This window comes from Gossypium hirsutum, chromosome D01 (genome assembly GCF_007990345.1).
Source record: "Gossypium hirsutum isolate 1008001.06 chromosome D01, Gossypium_hirsutum_v2.1, whole genome shotgun sequence".
NCBI classification, from domain to species: Eukaryota; Viridiplantae; Streptophyta; class Magnoliopsida; order Malvales; family Malvaceae; genus Gossypium; species Gossypium hirsutum.
In genome coordinates this window covers 8,563,807-8,586,149 of record NC_053437.1, presented here as the reverse complement: position 1 = coordinate 8,586,149, position 22,343 = coordinate 8,563,807, and the positions used below count along the sequence as shown (strand labels likewise).

At 33.2% G+C, this 22,343-nt stretch overlaps 2 protein-coding genes and 1 long non-coding RNA gene across 9 annotated transcripts; 1 reads left to right on the top strand and 2 right to left on the bottom strand.

Annotated features, from left to right (window-relative positions):
* Window positions 1-680: 680 nt before the first annotated feature.
* Window positions 681-4,359, bottom strand: LOC107951783 (G-type lectin S-receptor-like serine/threonine-protein kinase At4g27290). Of its 7 annotated transcripts, none has more exons than XM_016886920.2 (7): window positions 2,940-4,359; window positions 2,711-2,827; window positions 2,138-2,295; window positions 1,848-2,058; window positions 1,516-1,753; window positions 1,281-1,431; window positions 681-1,197 (listed from the first exon to the last, which is right to left on the bottom strand). In XM_016886920.2, the coding sequence occupies exons 1-7, from the start codon at window positions 4,213-4,215 to the stop codon at window positions 892-894; spliced, it is 2,457 nt and encodes an 818-aa protein (XP_016742409.2). In that variant the 5' UTR covers window positions 4,216-4,359; the 3' UTR covers window positions 681-891. The 7 variants fall into 7 exon arrangements, 5 of the variants coding, with proteins under 5 accessions (XP_016742409.2, XP_016742408.2, XP_040942893.1 ...); XM_016886919.2 differs by having other exon boundaries at window positions 1,848-2,079; window positions 2,940-4,337; XM_041086959.1 differs by having other exon boundaries at window positions 1,848-2,076; window positions 2,940-4,337.
* A 9,975-nt stretch (window positions 4,360-14,334) lies between these two features.
* Window positions 14,335-15,960, top strand: LOC121213814 (uncharacterized). The gene is made up of 3 exons (XR_005909257.1): window positions 14,335-14,407; window positions 14,879-14,965; window positions 15,721-15,960. It is a non-coding gene; the product is annotated as an uncharacterized lncRNA (long non-coding RNA).
* Window positions 15,961-18,355: 2,395 nt separating this feature from the next.
* LOC107952358 (G-type lectin S-receptor-like serine/threonine-protein kinase At4g27290) lies at window positions 18,356-22,078 on the bottom strand. Its single transcript, XM_041086961.1, has 7 exons — window positions 20,702-22,078; window positions 20,472-20,588; window positions 19,922-20,079; window positions 19,633-19,843; window positions 19,301-19,538; window positions 19,064-19,214; window positions 18,356-18,984 (listed from the first exon to the last, which is right to left on the bottom strand). The coding sequence occupies exons 1-7, from the start codon at window positions 21,975-21,977 to the stop codon at window positions 18,679-18,681; spliced, it is 2,457 nt and encodes an 818-aa protein (XP_040942895.1). The 5' UTR covers window positions 21,978-22,078; the 3' UTR covers window positions 18,356-18,678.
* Window positions 22,079-22,343: the final 265 nt, after the last annotated feature.

Below are 22,343 nucleotides of genomic sequence, written 5' to 3'. Positions count from 1 at the left end.
TCCTTTCCTTTTCTTTCTTTTTCTTTCTTTCTTTCTTCTCCTTTCCCTCTCCTTCTCTTTCCCCCACCCACCAGCCGAATGGACCCCATTATAGGGGCAGTGCCGCCTGTGGTAGGGGCACCATCGGTGCCGCCTCTAGCACTGGCACAACTGGTGCCTCCTATGGCAACCCCTCCACCAGTGTGCTGTCACGTCGTCGCAGCTTTTTTTTTCTGTTTTATTTTTTTGTATTATTTTGGTAAATAAAAAAAGTTTATAATATTTTGGTTTTTTTTTATAATATTTTGATAAAAATCCCGATAATTGAGTTCCAAGATTAATCAGCCAGTAAACTTAGACTAGTAGCTAATTATTGGGTTTTAGTAAGGGGTGAGAAATTTCTTCAATGGGATCTAGTGGGTGCGCGAGATCCTAAATTTTTTATTTAAATCTTTTTTTAATTTATATAATTTTAAATTAATAACAATAAAATTTTATTTTAACCCCAAATAATAAAAATTTAATTTAATCTTTAGAAAAATATATAGATATACACTATTAAAATGGTAAAATTATATTTTTACGATAGTAAAAATATAAAATTTAATTCTGCTCTCCCGCATTGAAATTTTCTGACTTCGCCCTTGATAGGATCTCAAATGACAATGATAAAAACCTGTATACTAATTTGCTTTTGCATCTGCAGCATAAGCCAAGAATCTAAACATTAAATTTAAACAATTTGTTGAGGGAACAAGAATTATAACCACAACAATTATCTTCCTTCAATCTCAAACGATTAATGAAAAATCTAAACCTAGATGACTCTTGCTTGATCTTATCTTGCTCAAGGTTCAAGTGACATGAATAGTTTGGAGCATAACAAATTGAGTGGGCCATACAACCTTTTTCTTATCTGGCCTGTAATAATGATAAACTTATTTCATTTCTTGAAGACGATCCGTCGTTTCCGGATGAACAATCTGCTTCAAAGGGTTTCTTGTAAAATAAGAAACCAGGTTGTTTAGGCAAAGGCAGTTCATTATGACTTCCCAACATTAGAACCACGGATGACATGTTTGGTCTTTCCTCAGGATGTTGTTGTATACATAAAAGGCTAATGTGTATGCATCTTAGCAGCTCGGATAGGTCTCCAGTCTCTGCTAAGAATTCATCAGCAAGATCCAAAGGTTTACCTTCTTCCCATAACCTCCATGCCTGCAGCCAAATTCAAACCTTTTAGCATTTGTAGTTTTAAGTGACAACATAATATGATTAATATAATATGTGTTGATGTTTACATGTTCAATGAGGTTGCCGCTTTGATTTACATGATAAAATCCTCTGTTCTTTTTTCCACTTATAAGCTCCAACAATAATATCCCAAAACTAAAAACATCTGACTTTACAGAAAACACCCCATCAATAGCATATTCTGGTGCCATATAACCACTGTAGAATATTGCCAGATAAAAATATGAAGTTATGTGAATTTGTGGATCAAATAGTATAGCAATGTCATAATAGTAGACTTACTAAGTTCCAACTACTCTATTGGTATTGGCTTCTGATTGATCTCCTCCAAAAGTTCTTGCCATGCCAAAATCTGAAATTTTTGGGTTCATCTCACTATCAAGTAGAACATTACTAGTTTTAAGATCTCTATGGATAATCCTCAACCTCGAGTCTTGATGAAGGTAGAGTAGTCCCCTAGCAATCCCACAGATAATCTGAAAACGCTTAGACCAAGTTAAGACTGTGCGTCTCGTTTGATCTGGAAAGTAGGCATTCGTATTAGTCCTGCATCTCATTTGATCATTGAAGAAGCAAAAGCGAAAGCATTGAGAGGTTTGTAATGATTTTCATACCAAAAATGAATAAGTCAAGACTTCTGTTAGGCATGTATTCATAAACCAGCATTCTCTCATCTCTTTGCATGCAACAACCGAGAAGCCTTACAAGATTCCGATGCTGAAGTTTGGCAATCAACTTTACTTCGTTCTTAAACTCATTCAGTCCTTGTCCGGAACTCTTTGAAAGTCTCTTCACAGCAATTTCTTGTCCATCTGCTAGTGTCCCCTGGAAAATTTTACAACACTTCTACGAGCTTTCAATATAATAAAGAAAGATCATTGTGCTAAATTACAGCAAATTTTACCTTATAAACAGGACCAAAACCTCCTTGACCTAGCTTGTTAATAAATGAAAAAGAATCAGTAGCTTGAGCTATGGTACCAAACTCGAATACTGCAAGCTCCATATCTTCATTCTCGTCTTTATCCTCTCTACCATTTAGATTCTTGTCTTCCACTTCATCTGTAAACAGTATAAAACATTGGGTAGCATTTCCCATTGCCTATTTTCTATATTGATTGATTTATATACATGATTCTGGACAAGCACTTGGTGCATACACTATGGGACTCTCTGTTTCTTAGATCATACAAATTTGTTAGAAATTCAAGTAAAACAGGGGAAAGATCAATAGTACTGTTTAATTTTTCTAAAAAATGGGATGGAGATTAGGATTTTCCATTATGAGCAATTTCTAACTCTTCATTTTCTTGAAGCATCTAACACATTTTTTGGATTTGGGTATGAGATATAATCCTCCAACTGTCCTCTGAATACATTAATTTAAAAAACCAAATATATCCATGTTGGACAAAATTACTTTGGCATTTTCAAAGAACAAAATCAGTACATTTATGAGGACCATAATTAGCGCTACCTTTTAATTTTCTCCTGCTTCTGCGAATGTAACAGACGATTAAAAGAAACCCCCAAAGCGCAGCAATTACTGTCCCAAGTATGATAGCAAGCTTCACCTTAGCCTTTTTCTTCTGTTCTGCCATTATCAATATTGATAAAGAAGCACAAATATTAATTCTTTATTACACAAAAACCCAAAAAGCATTATCGCAAGATGTAACAAGAACATGTAGTTTATAAAGCAGTACCTGCTTCTGAAGCAGACACTCTAACGTAAAGATCCTGACCATCTGATTGAAATTGTTTGATATCAAGCAGATCACCAAACCACATGGCGCAGCCACTACCTCCTCTTGTAACATATACATTAGTGTAGGCCATGCAAGAACAGTTCCTCAAGCATTTAGCCCTACATTCCTTGAGATTCATAGTTTGATTGACCCAAGAATTAGAGGTGTCTGGGGTTTTCACCTTCCCAATTCTGATAAAGCCATCTCCACTCTGGCAGTTGAGTGGCTCACTGTGTATGCACCCGGCGGAATAATCCGATGAGTTCCATCTATCGAGCCTTCTCGGCCTGAACCCTGTCAAACATTGACAAGTCGGGAGCTTATTGCCATCACAGTCCACATTTGGACCACAACGTCCAAATTTGTCACAGTAGTCACTTGGCATCATTGAGAACTGCATCCAAGTTTGAGCTTCTGGGTTCCATGTATACCTTTGTCTTACACTTTGGGTTTGGTTCAAAACAAACCTCGACATCACTGATTTGTTTTTGAGGGAATATATGTAGTAAACCTCATTATCGTTCCAGATAAAATCATAATCAAAGATGGGATTCAACCTTAACTTTGGTGTCCCACTAAATCCATCGCCATTCCATAACCCACTCCGCTGGTACTTTTCTGAGCCTTTCCTTAGCACCATCTCTGGGCTTCCGTGGAATTCTACACCAAAAGTAAGATCACCTGGAGATGGATCATCCCAGTTCTTCCAGGCTGCTAATCTTCTATGGAAACCAGTTCTTAAATCAATACCAATTTTCATCCCTGGTAACATTGTATCTGATGGATAATCAAAGCTTTGCCATAAGTAATTCTCTGGTTTACTATCCTTTCCATCTCTGACAACAAGATTACCAGAATCCAGGAGCTGCAATACTGGATTCTCAACTCTAGCTGTGGAATTAGTCGACCAAACAGCCGTTGTGTTCTGAACTAGAAGCAGGATTTTCCCATTACTTTGTATCTTCAACAAGGCAGTGGAATCGTTTATTGGGTTTATCCTGTTTGCAACCCAAACAACAGTATGCATGGGGATGTTGTTGTACCAGATTCCCAGGTAGCGGTTCTTAGAACTGCCAGGAGTGAAGAAACCCAATTCAAAGCTTCCGTCATTGGAGACCAAGGTCATGCCATCGGTGAGTGACTCTGATGGAGTAAGGGTGTCGATTGCAATTGAAGGTTTTGAGAAGATGGTGAGGAAACAACAAGCAGTGTAAAAATAGAAACCCATTTCCATGGATGTCTAATCTGATAGCAAATTGGTCTCCGAATTAAGTATAGATTCCATTTTAATCAACATTTAAGTTCATGCATTGATTAGATGACCATAGGCATGGGGTAATCGAAGCCTTGCGAGTCTTGACCTAGTAAAAAAGCAAATCCCCCTTCATCGGGTAATGCAACGTGTTTCTTCTTTTATCTTTAATTTTTTATTTATTAAAGTTTACTTATTTTTGGGTAAATTCTCTAATTGATCACTCAACTTTTACTATGCTTTCATTTTAGTATAAAAAAAAAATCATTTTGGTCACCCCATAATGTCGTCGTCGTCATGAAGGAAGGTACAAGAAGAACGAATTGATGTAGACCGAGTTTGGTGTTGGAAACAAGGGCATGGGAGGAAAAAAAGGTTGGGTTAAAGAAGAAGAGAATGAAAGGAAGAAAGAAAATTTTGATTGGTGCAAAAAGAAGTATTTTATAGTGTGATTTGATCAAATGGGTTAATGATTGAGTGATTAAAAGGAGAAGATTCTTCTAATGGTAGTGAACAAATTAAATGGGATTTTTTTTTATCAAACTAAAAGTTGGATCAACAATTAAGTAGTTTATCCTTTTTATTTTCTAACTAAAATGTAAGAATGAAAAATGACAATAATAAATTAAAAATTAAATTAATTCATTATTTTTAATTTATAAAATATAAAAGGGTAAACTACACCAGCTATCCCTAAGCTTTAAATTTTTTTTTTTGAAATGATCCTTAAGATTTGATTCAAATTATATTTCGATTACCCAACTTTCAAAAATTGTATAAGTCACTAACATTATCAAATTGTTACATTTTTATCACTCAAGTGTTAACTTCAATTAAAAAACTAACGTTGCTTCTTAATTAAAAGGATTAATAGCTAATTTGGTCCCATAATTAAAAATCATTATAATATTTTTAAAATTTCTTAAATATAATTGTAAAAAGAATATTTTTTTAAAAAAATTATAAAAATTTAAATATGTAAAAATATAAAAAAATTATTTAAATTAAAACTAAAAATAATTTTAAAGCAAGATTGCGAACTTTTATTATATAAAAAATCTTAAAATTTTCAAACTAAATTCCATTAAATTTTCACTGTTGATGAACACATTCATGTTGTTTTACCTAGAAATTGATTTGTAAATTTTATTTTGTTTTATTTTTTTTCTCAAAGTCTCAGCATAAGACATCTTAATGCAAGATTCGGATTTCACTATTAGATTGATTGTTGCTACTCGAGTTTTCAAGAAACAAAATCTACAATTGCAATATTGCTTTCATTCTTGAGATTCGTAAAAAATTCTACCATCAATGACCTATCTGCACAATTTTCTCGATAATTATGAAAAAAAAAGGAGAAAAAAATTAAGTAAAAAGACAGTTCTTTGGTAAACTGATTTGTTTTTTTTTTAATTTATAATACAAAGTACTCTATTTCTTTTATAACCCATTAATTTTTTTTGTAAGTCCAATAACTAGATTGATTGGGTTTTAGAATAGCTTTTTATTTTAGAATTGTAGAGGCCCAAATTTGCTCGGCCCGATAGAAAACAAACAAAAATAAACAAAAAAAGGGTCCAAAGTAAATTAAATTACAAGCCCAAAACCAGGCCCAACTAACCCAATTACAAACATACCCAAATTAAAACTTAGCCCAACAGGCCCACAACATAAACATTTTCAGCAAAAAAGAAAAACCCTAGGTGCGCCGCACCTAGGTCTTTTGACCTTGCTGTCACTGTCGTTCCTCGCACGCCACCTCCACACGTCTCACCTCTCATCCGCATGTCGCACACCACGCAGGTCTTCCTTCTAGTATGCACCTGCACCAAACCACGAACCGTAGGAGAGGGCACTAAGGTAACAGAAAATAGAGCAAAAATTGAAAGGAATTTTTTTTTCCTTTTGTAATATATATTAAAAAAACTGATTGATGCAAAAGAAAAAAAAGGAGAAAAAACAGATACAAGAAAATAAAAAATAGCAGTGTACAGGCCTATTTTGACTTAACCTATTTCAGCCTAACCTACCTAAGCCCAATTAAAGGCTGACCCAATAGCCCCAAGCCTACTACCCAACTAACCACAAACCCAATGCCCTAAGCCCAAAATAACCCTAGCCTAAACCCAAAACAGAAAGAAAACAAAAATTTTTCAAACCCTAGGCGCCGTACCTAGGGCCTTCTACCGCCGCGCCTAGCCTCTGCCGACGTCGCCCACTTGCACCGCCACGGTCACATCCGTCCTCACCTGCTCCACCTGCAAACACGCAACAATAAGAAGCAAATAGAGTAAAAAAGGCTTGTAAAAGAAAGGGGCTATAAAAAGCCATCTGAATCACTGTAAAAGGGGTTCAGCCCCTATTTTTACAAAAAACAGAAATAAAAAAAAAAGAAAAGGTTGAACATTTGCTCAGTTTTCTTTTCTCTTTTCTTTTACTTACTGTTATTATTGTTTTTTTACAAGTTTATTTTTCCTTTTTTTTAACACAAAAATATATAAAAAAAAACAAGGAAAACACCTTACCTGTACCATGCCGGAGGAGGAGGAGATGAGCGGTTTCTCCTCGTTTTCGGGCCTTGGGCTCATCTTTCTCGAAGTTCCCCCTTGGATCCGTGTCCTAGAGGCGTCTAGCTTCAAAAAAGGAACAGGAAAGGTTCGATTTTGCACTTCCGGCCGCCTCCCACGGCGGTGCTACGGCGAAGGTGCGCCGGAGCCTTCGCCAGACCATGGTCGGAGGAGGGACCGAGAGAGTGAGAGAGAGAGACTGAATATATTTATACTGATTTTTTTAGTTTTCTTTTTTATATTTATACTAAATATAAAACGGTGCCGTTTTGGTGAGCGGATCCGCGCGTCGACCCGACCCGACCCTGAGGGTCCGCGCATTTTGCTTTAGGGGGATATTTGCGCGTGTGGTCCTTCCCCTTTTGCGCCTGAGTGCAATTTGGTCCCATTTGTTTTTTTAATTTGGCCTCCTGGTTTTTCGCGTGTTTCATTTTAGTCCACATTGAAACACTGCGTGCTGGGGAGGGGAATATTTCCTGATCAACCCCTCCCCCTTTTCAGCGTGTACCATTTTGGTCCCGAGCCACCCTTTTGTTTATTTACGGATTTTAACCCTGAGATTTGTTTTAGTTTTCGATTTAGTCTTGTTCATTATTTTGTTTACTACTTGTTGAAATTATTAAGTTTTATTTGCATTTTCAAGCTTTAAAATTTGCTATATCACATACGATTATACATACATGCACATATTTCCGTAATGCATTTGTATACGTGTACATGCTTGTATATGTTTTTCATATTTTATATTTTATACATCTATATATCTATATCCATGTCCCATTTCCATGAGTATATACATTTATATATATTTTTCTGCTTTTAAAATATATATTCTCTTGTGGATATCTTTTTTGTTATAACTCATATACTTATATATTTGCATGTTATATTTTTATATAATCTGCGCGCATATTTATATAGTTTGTAACTTATGTATGTATATTCATATATATATGTCTATACGTATACTTATTTTCTTTTTTTTTTAAAATACATGTGTCTAAAAACATACTTTTATACCTTTTATAATTTATATGTACATACATACATGGGTACATCCTTACATTTCTTGCATTTTTTATAATTTTATTTGTTTGATTCTTTTATTCATTTATTTACTTATTTATTTATCCATTATATTCATTTTTACTTAGATTCTTGAAAAGGAAAATTTTAAAAATATAAGTAATACTCGGTATTTGGGATCTTCGAGAGAACCGAGCCCTAACGTATTGGGTTATTATTTTCTTTGTTGAACCTAAATAATCGAGATTACTCTTTAAAAAAATATATAATAAAAAACTCATTATCGAGAATTCAATATGTTGTGTCCTAACGCATTGGATATGACACGTCATTTTCCCGAGATGAGAATTTTTTCTCTAAAAAAAATAATAAAGGTAATATTTTACTTTTGGAAATTCGAGAAAACGTGCCCTAATGTGCTGGGTTTCAATTTTTCTCGTTCAACCAAATAGCCAAATATCCTTATAAAATTTCAAAATAAGGCAATGTTTTGCGTTTGGGAAATTCGAGAAAACGTGCCCTAATGTGCTGGGTTTCGATTTCTCATTTGACCAAATAGCCAAATATTCTCTTAAATCTTAATCCATGTCATCCGAGTTTTTTTAAGGATCGTATTTTAAATTTCTTTAAAGTTTTCAATCTTCGACATTAAGATATTAACTAATCAACTAGGTACCAATTTTTGGGCGTTATGAGGGTGCTAATCCTTCCTCATACGTAACCGACTCCCGAACCCGTTTTTCTGAATTTCGTGGACCAAAATCGTTGTTTTAATAAAATCAAATCGTTTATTAAAATCAACCACTTTTCAAGGTGATCCGATCACACCTTATCAAAAAGGATTGGTGGCGACTCCCGTTTTTGTTTTCATTTTTCAAAACCCAAGTCTACCCCGTTTTCATAAAAAAAATGGTGTCAACAAGCAGTTTATTGAAGGTGATTTTTCTTCTACGTTTTTCTTTCTTCGTGTTTTTTTAATTGAATATTCATCTGTGTATGCGAGTTTTTTTTATTTAAAAAAAAACACAGAAGGAAAGAAGCCATACCTTTGAGGGGCACTATCGAAATCCCCATTTGCTCCGTTTGAATTAAAGACGATAGTGAAGGGTTTCGGCTGCGAAGTGTCGAAGTAGGGGGAATGGTTTCAGATCTGCGGAGGCGGAAAGGAATGGTTTTTTTTATTTTTATTTTTTTAAAAATATGTTTAAAGTGATTAAGGCTAATAGTTTTAGGGTTTTGTTTTGGCATTTATATAAAGCACAAAACGGTGTCGTTTAAAGCCTGTGTTAGTAGCTTTGAAACGACACCGTTTAAAGGTGTGACCTGATGACCCGACCCTAAACCAGACCAGATACGCGTGTTTTAAACCTTGATGGGTTATTTTTGCTTTTAATCCTTCCATTTTATTCCATCATTTCAAATCCATCGTTTTTTTGTTTTCAAATTTTTCCATGTAATATTGAATTTGTTTTATTTTAATCCACAATCTAAACGCTACGCATAGAGTAGGCCAGGATATTTTCTGTTTTGGTCCTTATTTTTTTTGCGTGTTTTAAAATGACCCTGGGACATTTTTTTAATCGCGTTTTCCTCCCCTTAAAGTTCATTTTAACTTCGGTTTAATCCTTTTTATTGGTTTGGTATTAATTAGGTTTATATTAGTTTATTAATATTATTATTATTGTTATTATTATTAGCCTATTATTATAAGTATATATTATTTTATATGCATTGTTATTTTTAGTAGCTTAAATTTCATGCATTATTTCTTTTCAAACTTTGATGTATTAGCACTAATAGTAAATTTATTTTATTTAGATTCATTATATATTATTATTTTGAATTCATTTTGTGTTATATATTATTACTTTAAAATTCATTAGGTATATTATTAATTCATATTGCTATAATTGTTAGCCTCAAGTTTAAATGTGCTTTTATATATATATATATATATGTATTTAAAAAAAAACTATTTTCATATATAATGTATTTTTTCTACAACCTTATCTTAATATACTTTATTTACTTTAACTTCTTATATATATTATTGTGCATATGTTATTTCCTGTATAAAGTTTTCCATTATATTACTTATTTAAATCAATATGTGTTATTCTCGGGATTTTAAAATGTTGTGTCCTAACTCACTGTATATGACATTTTGCTACATTGAGTTAAGGATTTTTAAAAAATAAAGGCAATATTCAGTATTTAGAGTTTTGAGGAATTGAACCCTAACTCACTGAGTTCTGATTTTTCATTTGACCTAAATAACCGAATATCCTTCTCAAACTTAAATGCATGAGTTTTAAAAGTCAAAAGATAAACTTAGTTTCGAAGATTAAAAATGTTGCACCCTAACTCACTGGATGAGACATTTTACTTTTTCGAAATAAGAGGGTCTTATCATCCAATTCAATTTATTCAAATTTTCTTTTAAAAAGATCGTATTTTATAGTCTTTTCGAATTTTCGGCACTAAGACATTAAATAATTAATTTGGTACCAATTTTGGGCGCTACGAGGGTGCTAACTCTTCCTCGTGCGTAACCAACTCCCGAACCTATTTTCTCAAATTTCGTAGACCAAAATCGTATTTTAATAAATCAAAATGTTTTATTAAAATCTCAAGGTGACCCAATCGCACCTCAAAAAAAGATTGGTGGCGACTCCAATTTTTGTTTTTAAGTCGACAACTAATTTTGTTTTCAAAAAGTAGTTTCGACGAGAATTTTGAATTTTTTAAATTTATATACAAAGTGCTCTTCTTCTTCTTCTTCAAATCTAAAATTTCTTCTCCCAAATTTCAAGTTAAGATTTTACTTTCAACTATAAATAAAACATATATATATATATTATATTTAATGATCTAGGAAGAACAAAGCCATCATCGATTTACATGAAAAAGAGGAAAAAAAAAAGGAAAAGAAAAATGAAAATGAAGAGAGCATAAGATAACAAAGCAAATGAAAAAATGATTTATGATCAAAGTGAATAGATATTTAATAAAATTTTTTTTGTGAAAGTTTAAATATTGTGATTTTTGCTGAGGTTGAACATGAAAAAATTAGCTGCAAAATTCTTGGTTTTTTGTACAATTTATTTATTTATTTATAAGATTTATTTATTTTTATTGTTAAGAAAATTTTAAAAATATCAAAATGATTTTAACTTTAGCTTAGGGACCAAATTAACTATTAACCCTTTGAATTAAAGCGCAATGCTACTTTTTTAACGGAAGTTAATAGTTGAGCGACAAAAATGTAACAATTTGATAACGTTAGTAACTATTATGTAACTTTTGAAAGTTTGATGACTAAAATGTAATTTTAAATAAAGTTTAAAGGTAATTGGTTAAATTTACCCAATATAAAAAAGAAGAAGAGATTTTCTCATGCTAATTAATAAAGTTAGATTTGTAAGATGATTCTTGAATTGAATTTATAACATTGAATTAAATAATTAACTATCTTAAATTACAACTGTAACATTAAACAGCACGTAATTATAATGTTTGGGAACATATTTATTCAATTATTTTTTATTCTTAATTAAATTCTATCTTGTAATTATTTGGAATTATATTTGTAGTTATTTTGTACTTATATTTGTATTGTGGTTTAAATGTATACTTGAAACTTTAATTTTATTTTAATCATACACATTTAAAGAAATAAATATATCAATCTATTTTTATGTTGGATAAATATAATTATTTATGTATGCAATATATAAACACAAAATGATGTTATATCAATAATTGTGTTAATAATTTACAAGAATTGAAATTAAATCAAAATTTCATGTATAAAATTGCACAAAATCAAAGTTCATGTATACAATTATACATTAAACCATAGTTCATATATAATTTTGAGGCTTATCCCTTTTTTAAAGAAAAAGTTAGATTTAAAATAAATCCCAACTCATACTTTTTTCTAAATTCATTTCTAGAATATTCAATTCTTTATTAATGTTCAAATAGACAAGTTTTTTTAATGGTAATAAATATAATATAATTACAAATATAATTGAGTAATTGAAAAAAAAATTTAAATAATATGCATATCATATTATTATTATTATTATTATTATTATTATTTACTTTCATAAAAAGTTAACTTAAATTAAAATTGCTTTAATATGATTAAGAGTAAAATATAGGAGGTGACCTAATTATAGAGGTGCTCATGGGCCAGGCCGGGTCGGGCACTGAAAAATCTTTGGCCTACATCCTAGGCCCGGCCCGAAATATGGGCCTGAAATTTTGTCCAGGCCTGACTCGGAAAAAAATTCCTAAGCTCGAGCCCGGTCTGACCCGGCCCATTTTTTAATAAACACCAAAAATTTATTTTAAAAATAAAAAAAGTATTTTAAAAATATTTTAAATAAAAAAATATATTTATTATATTCGGGCCGGAGCGGGCCGAGCCCGGGCCAAAAAAGTGGTGTCCGAGGCTCGGCCCGTTTTCTAAACGGGCCTCATTTTTTGCCCAAACCCATATTTCGGACCTATATTTTTACCCGAACCCTCCCATATTTTGGGTGGGCTGTTGAGCTGAGCCGCCCGGCCCATGAGCACCTCTACCTAATTATGGTCAAGTTTCCTTTCTAATTACTCAGCTATTAAAAAGTTTAAATTAATCACCCAATTTAGTCGATTTTAGTTAAATGTTTGAAGGGTGGTGAGGTGTTAGTTTAAAAAAGTATATAATAATAAATTCAAAAGAAAATTAAATAAAATTTAAAATTCAAACTCGTATAATTTTAAACTTTAAAATTCTAAAAAAATCTCAAAAGTTGGTCCTTTTTTGGCAATCACATAGAAATATTAATCAATGTTTATAAAAGCTCAAAGCTAGAATTACACTGTATGGTTCAAAGATCAAACGCCATAGCCAAATTGACTGTAAAATCCCGCAAAAGAAGATGATAGAAACATACCAATTTCAGCATCTTTTTCAACAACACAAACTTAGAAATCAACATTTTTTTTCTTGACACAATTGCTTGAACCTTATAGCTGCAGATAAGCCATGGAGCCAACCCCGGCCCAACAATAACAACACCATAATCTATAGACACCCTGTCGATTTCTAATTGCACCAACAAGACCCGTTAACCTCAAAAATCCATTTCTATTTCTTTCATGTTCCCTCAAAGAAACATGATTTGGAAAATAACAAGATGAGAAAACCCAATCAAAACCTAATCTAGAGCCTAAAGAAGGTGACTTTTGATTGAAGTGTCGAGAATGATTGCCTTTTTGGAGTGGCCTGTTGGACTTGCTCGAGGTCAAGTGGCAAGGCTTGTAACAGTTGCAGCAAATCTGAAGCTGAGTTCCATTGTCGAGTCAAGGAATTGTTTTCTTTGTCAAGATCCCAAGGTAAATAAATTCGTTGTTTCTTATTAAATTGAGGAAAAAAGGAGTTAAATGTGGTAAAATTACATGTGAAAATAGTGGTGATAAACATGTGACAAAATTATTCAATTTTACATGTGAGTAATAAATTAGTCCGAAGGAAGATTTATTGGTCGATATGTTCTTATTGTCAATGTTGATTACTATACCAAGATATCACCTACAAGTAAATATTTTATCCAAAGATGAAATATGATTGAGTGTTTGATATCTTGATACGAGGTTTACCTTTATTCAAAGTTATTAATTCAGCTTATATTAAAGTTTTATGTGAGCTTGTTTTGTTCAATTCAACTACTATTATACCAACATTACTGTACGCATTGATTATGTTCTCACGTTAAATGATACGAACTTCAAATCATGGCAAGAGAATCTTACGACAGTTTTCAAAGTCATAAATCTCGACCTTGCATTAAGGTTGGTTCTCCTCCATTGCTTACACATGAGAGTACCTAAGATCAAAAGAGGGAGATGGAAAGGTGAGAGACATCAAATCACATGTATATGATTATCATGAAAAATGCCATTCTAGAAACATTCAGGGGCACTATGTTTGATAAGATTACCATGATATTCATGGTCGACATTGAAAAGAGGTTTGTCAAGAATGAAGAGGTTGAAATTGATATATTCTAAACAAATCTAACTTCAATGAGGTATACAAAGAAAAACAAGAAATGTAACAGCCTGACTTAGACCCTAGTCGAACCATGGTTTCAGGACCACGAATCTGAGTCAAAAAAATATTTTAAAATTACTTTTGGTGTTTATATTGTGTGAATTTGTGTGTGCTAAATTTTCGTTTTAAAATTTTATCTTTTGGATGCCCGATTTAATAAAAAGGGCTTAATCGCGTTAAAATAAAAATTTGATAGTTAAATGTGTGAATGCCCAATTGAATTTGTCTTTATAATATGATGCATTTATGTTGAAATTATGCCATAGCTAATATTAGTGGACGACATTGACATTAATATATAATAGTTATATATTGTTTGATAAGGTTAAAATAGTAAAACATGAAATAACTTATGTTAAATAAAATAAAAACAAAATGTTCATGCATGAAACTTTGTTCTTGCCGAAATAGAAAGATAAAAGAAAAAGAAAAAGTAAAAGAAGCTAGGGTTCGGCTTTGTGTTTCTTCAATTGAGGTATGTTTTTGCTTCGGTTTTTGATAATTTTTACGTTTTTGTGATCGTTGCTTTGAGTACTACAAAGCCCATGCCTTAATTTTCAAATTTGATGATTATTTTGTGAATTGCCATTGATGATAGCTTGTGGTTTTAGTGGTTGATGATGAAGTATTATAGATATGTGAAAGATTATAATGTTTTGTTTTTGAATTTTTGATGAATTTGATTATTTTGGGTTAAATTGTAAAAATAATAAATTGAGGGACTAAAATGTGAAATAAATGACATGCATGGACTTATATGAGTCTAGGGAATATTCGTCCAAGCTATAGTGTAGTCAATTTGGAATATTTTGTATTTTGTGAAATTGGGACTAATTTGTGAAAAATGTGAAATGTTAGGGGCAAGAGTGAAATTTATTTATTTATGCGTTTTTGAACTGAATTGAATGAAATTATGTTTGAATGAGTTTAATTTGAATATTTTTAGATCAAGAATTAAAGAAATCGGACTTGGATCGGGGGAAAACAAAAGTCGTCGATTAATCATTTCTGTTTTGATTTATCGTTGTCCGAGGTAAGTTTATAAGCAAATAGATGTTATAATTTCTAAATAAATATTTGTTATATATGCTGAAATGAAAATATGCAAATATATATATATATATATATATATCTGTGTGTGTGTGTGTGTGTGTGTGTGTAGTCGAATGAGTTTAAGTTTAGGAAGCAGAAATAGACGTGGATGTGAATTATCGATATTTAGCACTGAGTGTGCGAGTATGGAATAGCTACGGCTATATGAATGGCACTAATTGTGCGAAACTAAAATGGTGATGTTGAATAATGAGCACTAAGTGTGCGAAACTAAAATGACGATGTGAATAATGGGCATTAAATGTGTGATACCGAGATCAATTTGGTTAAATGAGAGAGAGCATTAATTGTGCAACTTCATTATGGCCTCGATAAATTATTTAGCACAAATTGTGCGGATCCAATGAATGATAAATGTGACATATAAGTACATGATAGTACAAGTATGTAATAGTTGAATAATATATGATATCAAGGTAAGTTGGTTACTTCAGTTGTGATACAAATTATATGATGCAAATGTAAGTATGTGTGTGTGTGAAAAGCCTATATTCGGCCAAAGGGTAAGTGTATGTGAAATCATAATTATGTTTTATATGCTTTTATATAGGAATATGAATTGAATAATTCGGTAATGTGATATTGAATTATTAATGACATTGAATTATTTATTTGCTTATGACTTACTAAGCTTTGATAGCTTACCGTGCATATGTTTTTGCCTTGGTTTTATAGATTTTGGAAATAGTTACGGGCTCGGGGATCGTCAGCAAAGTCAATCACACTATCGTCAATTTATCGGCACTTATAAAAGTCAAACTTAAATTCTATGGCATGTATAAGCTATACTACTTTTTGAAATATATTTTGAATGTTGTGTATATATAATAAGCCATGTGAAAATGGCTTGTTTATTTTTATATGTATGGTTTCATGCTTTGATCAAACATTATGGTTAATAAATGAGTTTAATGTGATGGTTAAAATTTATGTGTATTTGATTGTGATTTAAACTGTTTTAAGGTATGTTTCATGGTATATATATGTGTGATTCTTTTCGTATGCTTTGCTAATGATTTGTCTGAAAATATGTCATGGATTGAGTTGCATCGAAAATCAACTAAGATGATTGTCTCTCTTGTAGTGCAATAGGTGCACTTTTCAATTTTATTTGTTTAAGGTTAACTTGATCTAGATACCTAGACACAATTGACGGATAGATATCGATGCAACAATTCATATTAGTGTGTCTATGTAACACCTTACACCTGATCCGAATAATAAATTCAAATACAAGTTGCCACATTTGTTGCTAGAGAAACTTAAACGAACAAACATACAAATTGCAAAATTTCTGCATAATTGAATAAGTAAATGCAAATACATGTAATCATGGTGGATGGGGCCCACTTACGAATGCCCGAGGTCATAGGCACTCACAAATGAGGCCAAGATACAAACTTTGAGCCCAAAATATCAAATTGCACAATCATGTCTCAAGACAATGAAGTCATGTTTCGAGACATACTTCTACTGAAAAACTAATTTAGCTTCAAAGTTTGGTGTCTCGAGACAAGGCCTCTTGTCTTGAGACCTTAGACGTATTTTATCCTAATTTAGGTTCAATGTTTCTTGTCTTAAAATAAATGCAATGTCTTGAGACAAACATGTTATGTCTTATGACTTTTACCCAAAAGTGCATCAAATGGAAAAAAAAAATGTTCTTAATGGCTCGAGACATTAATATAGATATTTAGAATTTGCCAATTTTTTTTTGGTGAAAAATGATAAACAGAATTACAACTTAACAACTACTAAGAGGCTCTAAAGGCTTTGTCTTGTTGGATAGCCGTAACCACCAAATCATGAGGTACTTCAAATATCTGAAGGGAAGTCTGCCAAGAGAGACTAATCATTGCCAATTGATCTGCAATTAAGTTACACTCCCTAGGAACATACTTAATTTCCCACTGACCTTCAGAGTGCAAAAACCGTTTAACTCTTCTGAGCAAGGTAATACCGGAGTCCACTGTTTCCTCCATGGACAAGGCCCTGACCACCTCAAGCTTATCTGTCTGAATCCTTACTTTCTTGTAGCCCTTACTTAATAAAATGAGAATTCCATCAAGAATACCCTAAAGTTCTGCCTCTAAAGGCAAACATCTAACCAAATAATGATTGAAACCCAAAATCCAATTGCCAACCAGATCACGAACCATGCCACCCGCGAAAGTATTTCCGGAAGCTCTAGCCACTACTCCATCAGAAAATAAATAGACCCAATTATCTTCATAATGATAATGAATTTCTGAATCGGGTGAATTAGGCTTGATCCCAATTAGAAAAGGTTCAAAACGGTGAACCCAACTAAGAGAGGTTTTTATAACATCATAAGCCATTCAATTGATGTTTTGAAAGATGAAAAGATTCCTGCTCTTCCAAATTCTCCAAGCAATTAACCCAAATAAGCATGACGAAGTAATTCCCTTATCCTGCATCTTAAAGGTACCTAAAAAAGTCTAACATACAACTAAACTTTCATGCACAAGTTACACATATTAAAACAAACTCAAAACATGAATTTTTATAATTAATAACTGTAGCATGACAAGTAAATTAATCGAGTGACCACATAAGTGTCAAAACAGTACCAAAATGTATGATTACCACATAAATAATCAAAGTGACTAAAACCAATACAATAGAAAGCATCCTAAACACCTAGGTGCACGTCGTTTATTGCTCTAACGTAAAAACAAGATCTCTCTCTTTGCTAAACCCACAATGATTAGAAGACAGTCAATTATCACATACCATTGGTGATAGAGAGTAAGTCAATGACAATAAAATATGATCAAAAGTAGTGTCACCCAACTTGTATAATTAATGAAAGGTGGAGGCGAAAATGGATAAATTTATATAAATATATTAATAATAATTTGTGGAATATGATCTAAAAGACAGTAGGAAACGTACAAGGATTGACGATTAAATTGTAGAATTATCGAATCGAATTTCTTGATTATTTACAATCTGGGTTTAGAAAACTAATTACATAAACATCAAGTTTTGAAATCAAGTGACAATTGAGTTCCGAGATTAATCAGCCAGCCAACTTAGACTAGTAACAAATTATCAAGTTTTAGTAAGGGTGGGAAATTTCTTTAATGGGATCACTGGCGGAGAGTTGAAATGGAAAATTTTCATTTACACACATTTATAATTTATAAAATTTTAAATTAATAATAGTAAAATTGTACTTTGCATCGATAAAAATTTAATTTAATCATTTAAAAATAATAAAGATACAGATTATTAAAATGGCAAAATTACATTTTTATTATGGTAAAAATATATAATTTAAGTCCGACCCAAAAAAAATTTCTGTCTTCACCCCTAATAGAATCCAAAATAACAATGACCCAGACCTGAGTCAAAGTTGAGAAGCCTTTTTACTTGTATACTAATTTATTTTTGCATCTACAACATGATTCAAGAATCTAAACACTAAATTTAAACAATTTGTCGAGGGAACAAGAATTATCACCACAACAATTATCTTCCTTCAATGTCTAAAGATTTATGAAAAACCTAAAACCCGATGGCTCTTGCTTGATCTTATCTTGCCCCAAGCTTCAAGTGGGACTGATAGTTTGGAACATAACAGATTAAGTGAGCCATACAATATTTTTCTTATCTAGCCTCTAATAATGATAAACTTATTTCATTTCTCGAAGACAATCTATCGTTTCCGGATGAACAATCAGCTTCAAAGGGGTTCTTGTAAAACAAGAAACCAGGTTGTTTAGGCGAAGGCAATTCATTATGACTTCCCAACATTAGAACCACAGATGACATGTTTGGTCTTTCCTCAGGATGCTGCTGTATACATAAAAGGCTAACGTGTATGCACCGTAGCAATTCGGATAGGTCTCCAGTGTCTGCTAAGAAATCATCAGCAAGATCCAAAGGCTTGCTTTCTTTCCATAATCTCCATGCCTGCAGCCAAATTCAAACCTGTTAGCATTTGAAGTTTAACTGACAAAACATAATGATAATAGAATTTGTCGATGTTTACATGTTCAATGAGGTTGCCACTTTGATTTACATGATAAAATCCTCTGTTCTTTCTCCCGCTTATAATCTCCAACAATAATATCCCAAAGCTAAAAACATCTGACTTTACAGAAAACAACCCATCGATAGCGTATTCTGGTGCCATATAACCACTACAGAACATTGTTGGATAAAAGAAAATGTAGTTATGGGGATTTATAGGTCAAATAGTATAGCAATGGCATAATAGTACACTTACTAAGTTCCGACTACTCTATTTGTATTAGCTTCAGTTTGATCTCCTCCAAAAGTTCTTGCCAGGCCAAAGTCCGAAATTTTTGGGTTCATCTCACTATCAAGTAGAACATTACTAGTTTTAAGATCTCTATGGATAATCCTCAACCTTGAGTCTTGATGAAGGTAGAGTAGTCCCCTAGCAATCCCGCAGATAATCCGGAAACGCTTAGACCAAGTTAAAACTCTGCGTCTCGTTTGATCTGGAAAGTAGGTATTCTTGTTAGTCTTGCAACTCATTTGATTATTGAAGAAGCAAAAGTGATAATATTGAGAGGTTTGTAATGATTTTCATACCGAAAATGAATGAGTCAAGGCTTCTATTAGGCATGTATTCATAAACAAGCATTCTCTCATCTTCATGAATGCAGCATCCAAGAAGCCTTACAAGATTCCGATGCTGAAGTTTGGCAATCAACTTTACTTCATTCTTAAACTCATGCAATCCTTGTCCGGAACTCTTTGAAAGTCTCTTCACTGCAATTTCTTGTCCATTTCCTAGTGTCCCCTGGAATATTTTATTACACTTTATGAGCTTTCAATAAAATAAAGAAAGATCATTGTGCTAAATTACAGCAAGTTTTACCTTATAAACAGGACCAAAACCTCCTTGACCTAGCTTGTTGTTAAATGAAAAAGAATCAGTAGCTTGAGCTATGGTACCAAACTCGAATACTGCAAGCTCCATATCTTCATTCTCGTCTTTATCCTCTCTATCATTTAGATTCTTGTCTTTCACTTCATCTGAAAACAGTATAAAACATAGACAAGCACTTGGTACATGCACTATGGGACTCTGTTTCTTAGATCATACAAATTTGTAAGAAATTCAAGTAAAAAGGGAAAAAAATCAATAGTACTGTTTAATTTTCCTAAAAACTGGGATGGAGATTGGGATTTTCTATGATGTGCAACTTCTAACTCTTCATTTTCTTGAAGCATCTCACACATTTTTGGATTTGGGTATGAGATATAATCCTCCAATTATCCTCTGAATACATAAACTTAAAAAACCAAATACATCCATGTCGGACAAAATACGAGTATCGAACACACAAGTTCGAGTATACAAAATGACTATGGTATTTGTAACAAAACAAAATTAGTACATTTATGAGGACCATAATTAGTGTTACCTTTTAACTTTCTCCTGCTTCTGAGAATGTAACAGACGATTAAAAGAAACCCCAAAAGCGCAGCAATTACCGTCCCAAGTATGATGGCAAGTTTCACCTTAGCCTTTTTCTTCCGTTCTGCCATTTTCAATATTGATAAAGAAGCACAAATATTAATTCTTTATTACACAAAAACCCAAAAAGTATTATCACAAGATGTAATAACATGTTGTAGTTTTATAAAGCAGTACCTGCTTCTGAAGCAGACACTCTGATGTAAAGATCCTGACCATCTGATTGAAATTGTTTGATATCAAGCAAATCTCCATACCACATGGCGCAGCCACTACCGCCTCTTGTAACATATAGATTAGTGTAGGCCATGCAGGAACAGTTCCTCAAGCACTTGGCTCTACATTCCTTGAGATTCATGGTTTTATTAACCCAAGAGTTTGTGGTGTCTGGGGTTTTCACCTTCGCAATTCTGATAAACCCGTCTCCACTCTTGCAGTTAAGTGGCTTACTGTGTATGCAGCCGTCGGACCAATCCGATGAGTTCCATCTCTCGAGCCATTTCGGTCTGAACCCTGTCAAACATTGACAAGCCGGGAGCTTATTGTTATCACAGTCCCCGTTTGGACCACAAAGTCCACTTCTGTCACATAAGTCACTTGGCATGATTGAGAACAGCTTCCAAGTTTGAGTTTCTGGGTTCCATGTATACCTTTGTCTTACACTTTGGGTTTGGTTCAAAACAAACCTCGACATCACTGATTTGTTTTTGAGGGAGTATATATAGTAAACCTCATTTTCATTCCACACAAAGTCATAATCAAAGATGGGATTCGACCTTAAATTTGGCGTCCCACTAAATCCATCGCCATTCCATAACCCACTCCGATAGAACTTTTCCGAGCCTTTCCTTAGCACCATCTCTGGGGTTCCTTCAAGTTCTACACCGTAAGTAAGATCACCTGGAGATGGATCATCCCAGTTCTTCCAGGCTGCTAGTCTTCGATGGAGACCAGTTCTTAAATCAATACCAATCTTCATCCCTGGTAACATTGTATCTGATGGATAATCAAAGCTTTGCCACAAGTAATTCTCTGGTTCACTATCCTTTCCATCTCTGACAACAAGATTACCTGAATCCAGGAGCTGCAATACTGGATTCTCAACTCTTGCTGTCGAGTTAGCGCACCAAACAGCTGTTGTGTTCTGAACTAGAAGCATGATTTTCCCATTACTTTGTATCTTCAACAAGCCAGTGGAATCGTTTATTGGGTTTACCCTGTTTGCAACCCAAACAACAGTTTGCATGGGGATGTTGTTGTACCAGATTCCCAGGTAGCGGTTCTTAGAACTGCCAGGAGAGAAGAAACCCAATTGAAAGCTTCCATCACCGGAGACTAAGGTCATGCCGTCGGTGAGTGAGTCTGATTGAGAAAGGGTGTCGATTGCAGTTGAAGCTTTTGAGAAGATGACGAGGAAACAACAAGCAGTGTAAAAATAGAAACCCATTTCCATGGATATCTAGTCTGATAGCACATTGCTCGCCGAATTAAGTATAGATTCCATTTTAATGAACACTCTAAGTTCATGCATTGACTATAAATGCAAGACTTTTGTCTTGAATAGATGACCGTAAGCATGGATATCAATGACTATTGTTAAGAGAACAGGGAGACTTCAAGTTTTTTTTATATTTAACTGACTTTGAAGATGCTTATATTCAACGTGTCTTGCTCGTCTTCTAGAAAAGCAACTGAGTTTGCAATAGTGTAGCATTCAAATCCAAAGTTAGGCGAGGTTAAAATAATTCTAACCAAGTATTGCAACTAGGGTTGGCAACAATCCGGAATGATGAGCAGTAACTATGAGTCTGACCAAGAA

What these genes read in the sequence shown, in the direction of transcription:
- LOC107952358 (XM_041086961.1), bottom strand. Translation starts at nt 21,977, where the DNA reads ATGGAAATGGGTTTCTATTTTTACACTGCTTGTTGTTTCCTCGTCATC. An exon ending in AGTGTCTGCTTCAGAAGCAG is followed by an intron (nt 20,589 to 20,701) that starts GTACTGCTTTAT and finishes TGAAAATGGCAG; the next exon opens with AACGGAAGAAAAAGGCTAAG. An exon ending in CCTTGACTCATTCATTTTCG is followed by an intron (nt 19,539 to 19,632) that starts GTATGAAAATCA and finishes CCTACTTTCCAG; the next exon opens with ATCAAACGAGACGCAGAGTT.
- LOC107951783 (XM_016886919.2), bottom strand. Translation starts at nt 4,215, where the DNA reads ATGGAAATGGGTTTCTATTTTTACACTGCTTGTTGTTTCCTCACCATC. An exon ending in AGTGTCTGCTTCAGAAGCAG is followed by an intron (nt 2,828 to 2,939) that starts GTACTGCTTTAT and finishes TGATAATGGCAG; the next exon opens with AACAGAAGAAAAAGGCTAAG. An exon ending in GCGGCAACCTCATTGAACAT is followed by an intron (nt 1,198 to 1,280) that starts GTAAACATCAAC and finishes ATTTGGCTGCAG; the next exon opens with GCATGGAGGTTATGGGAAGA.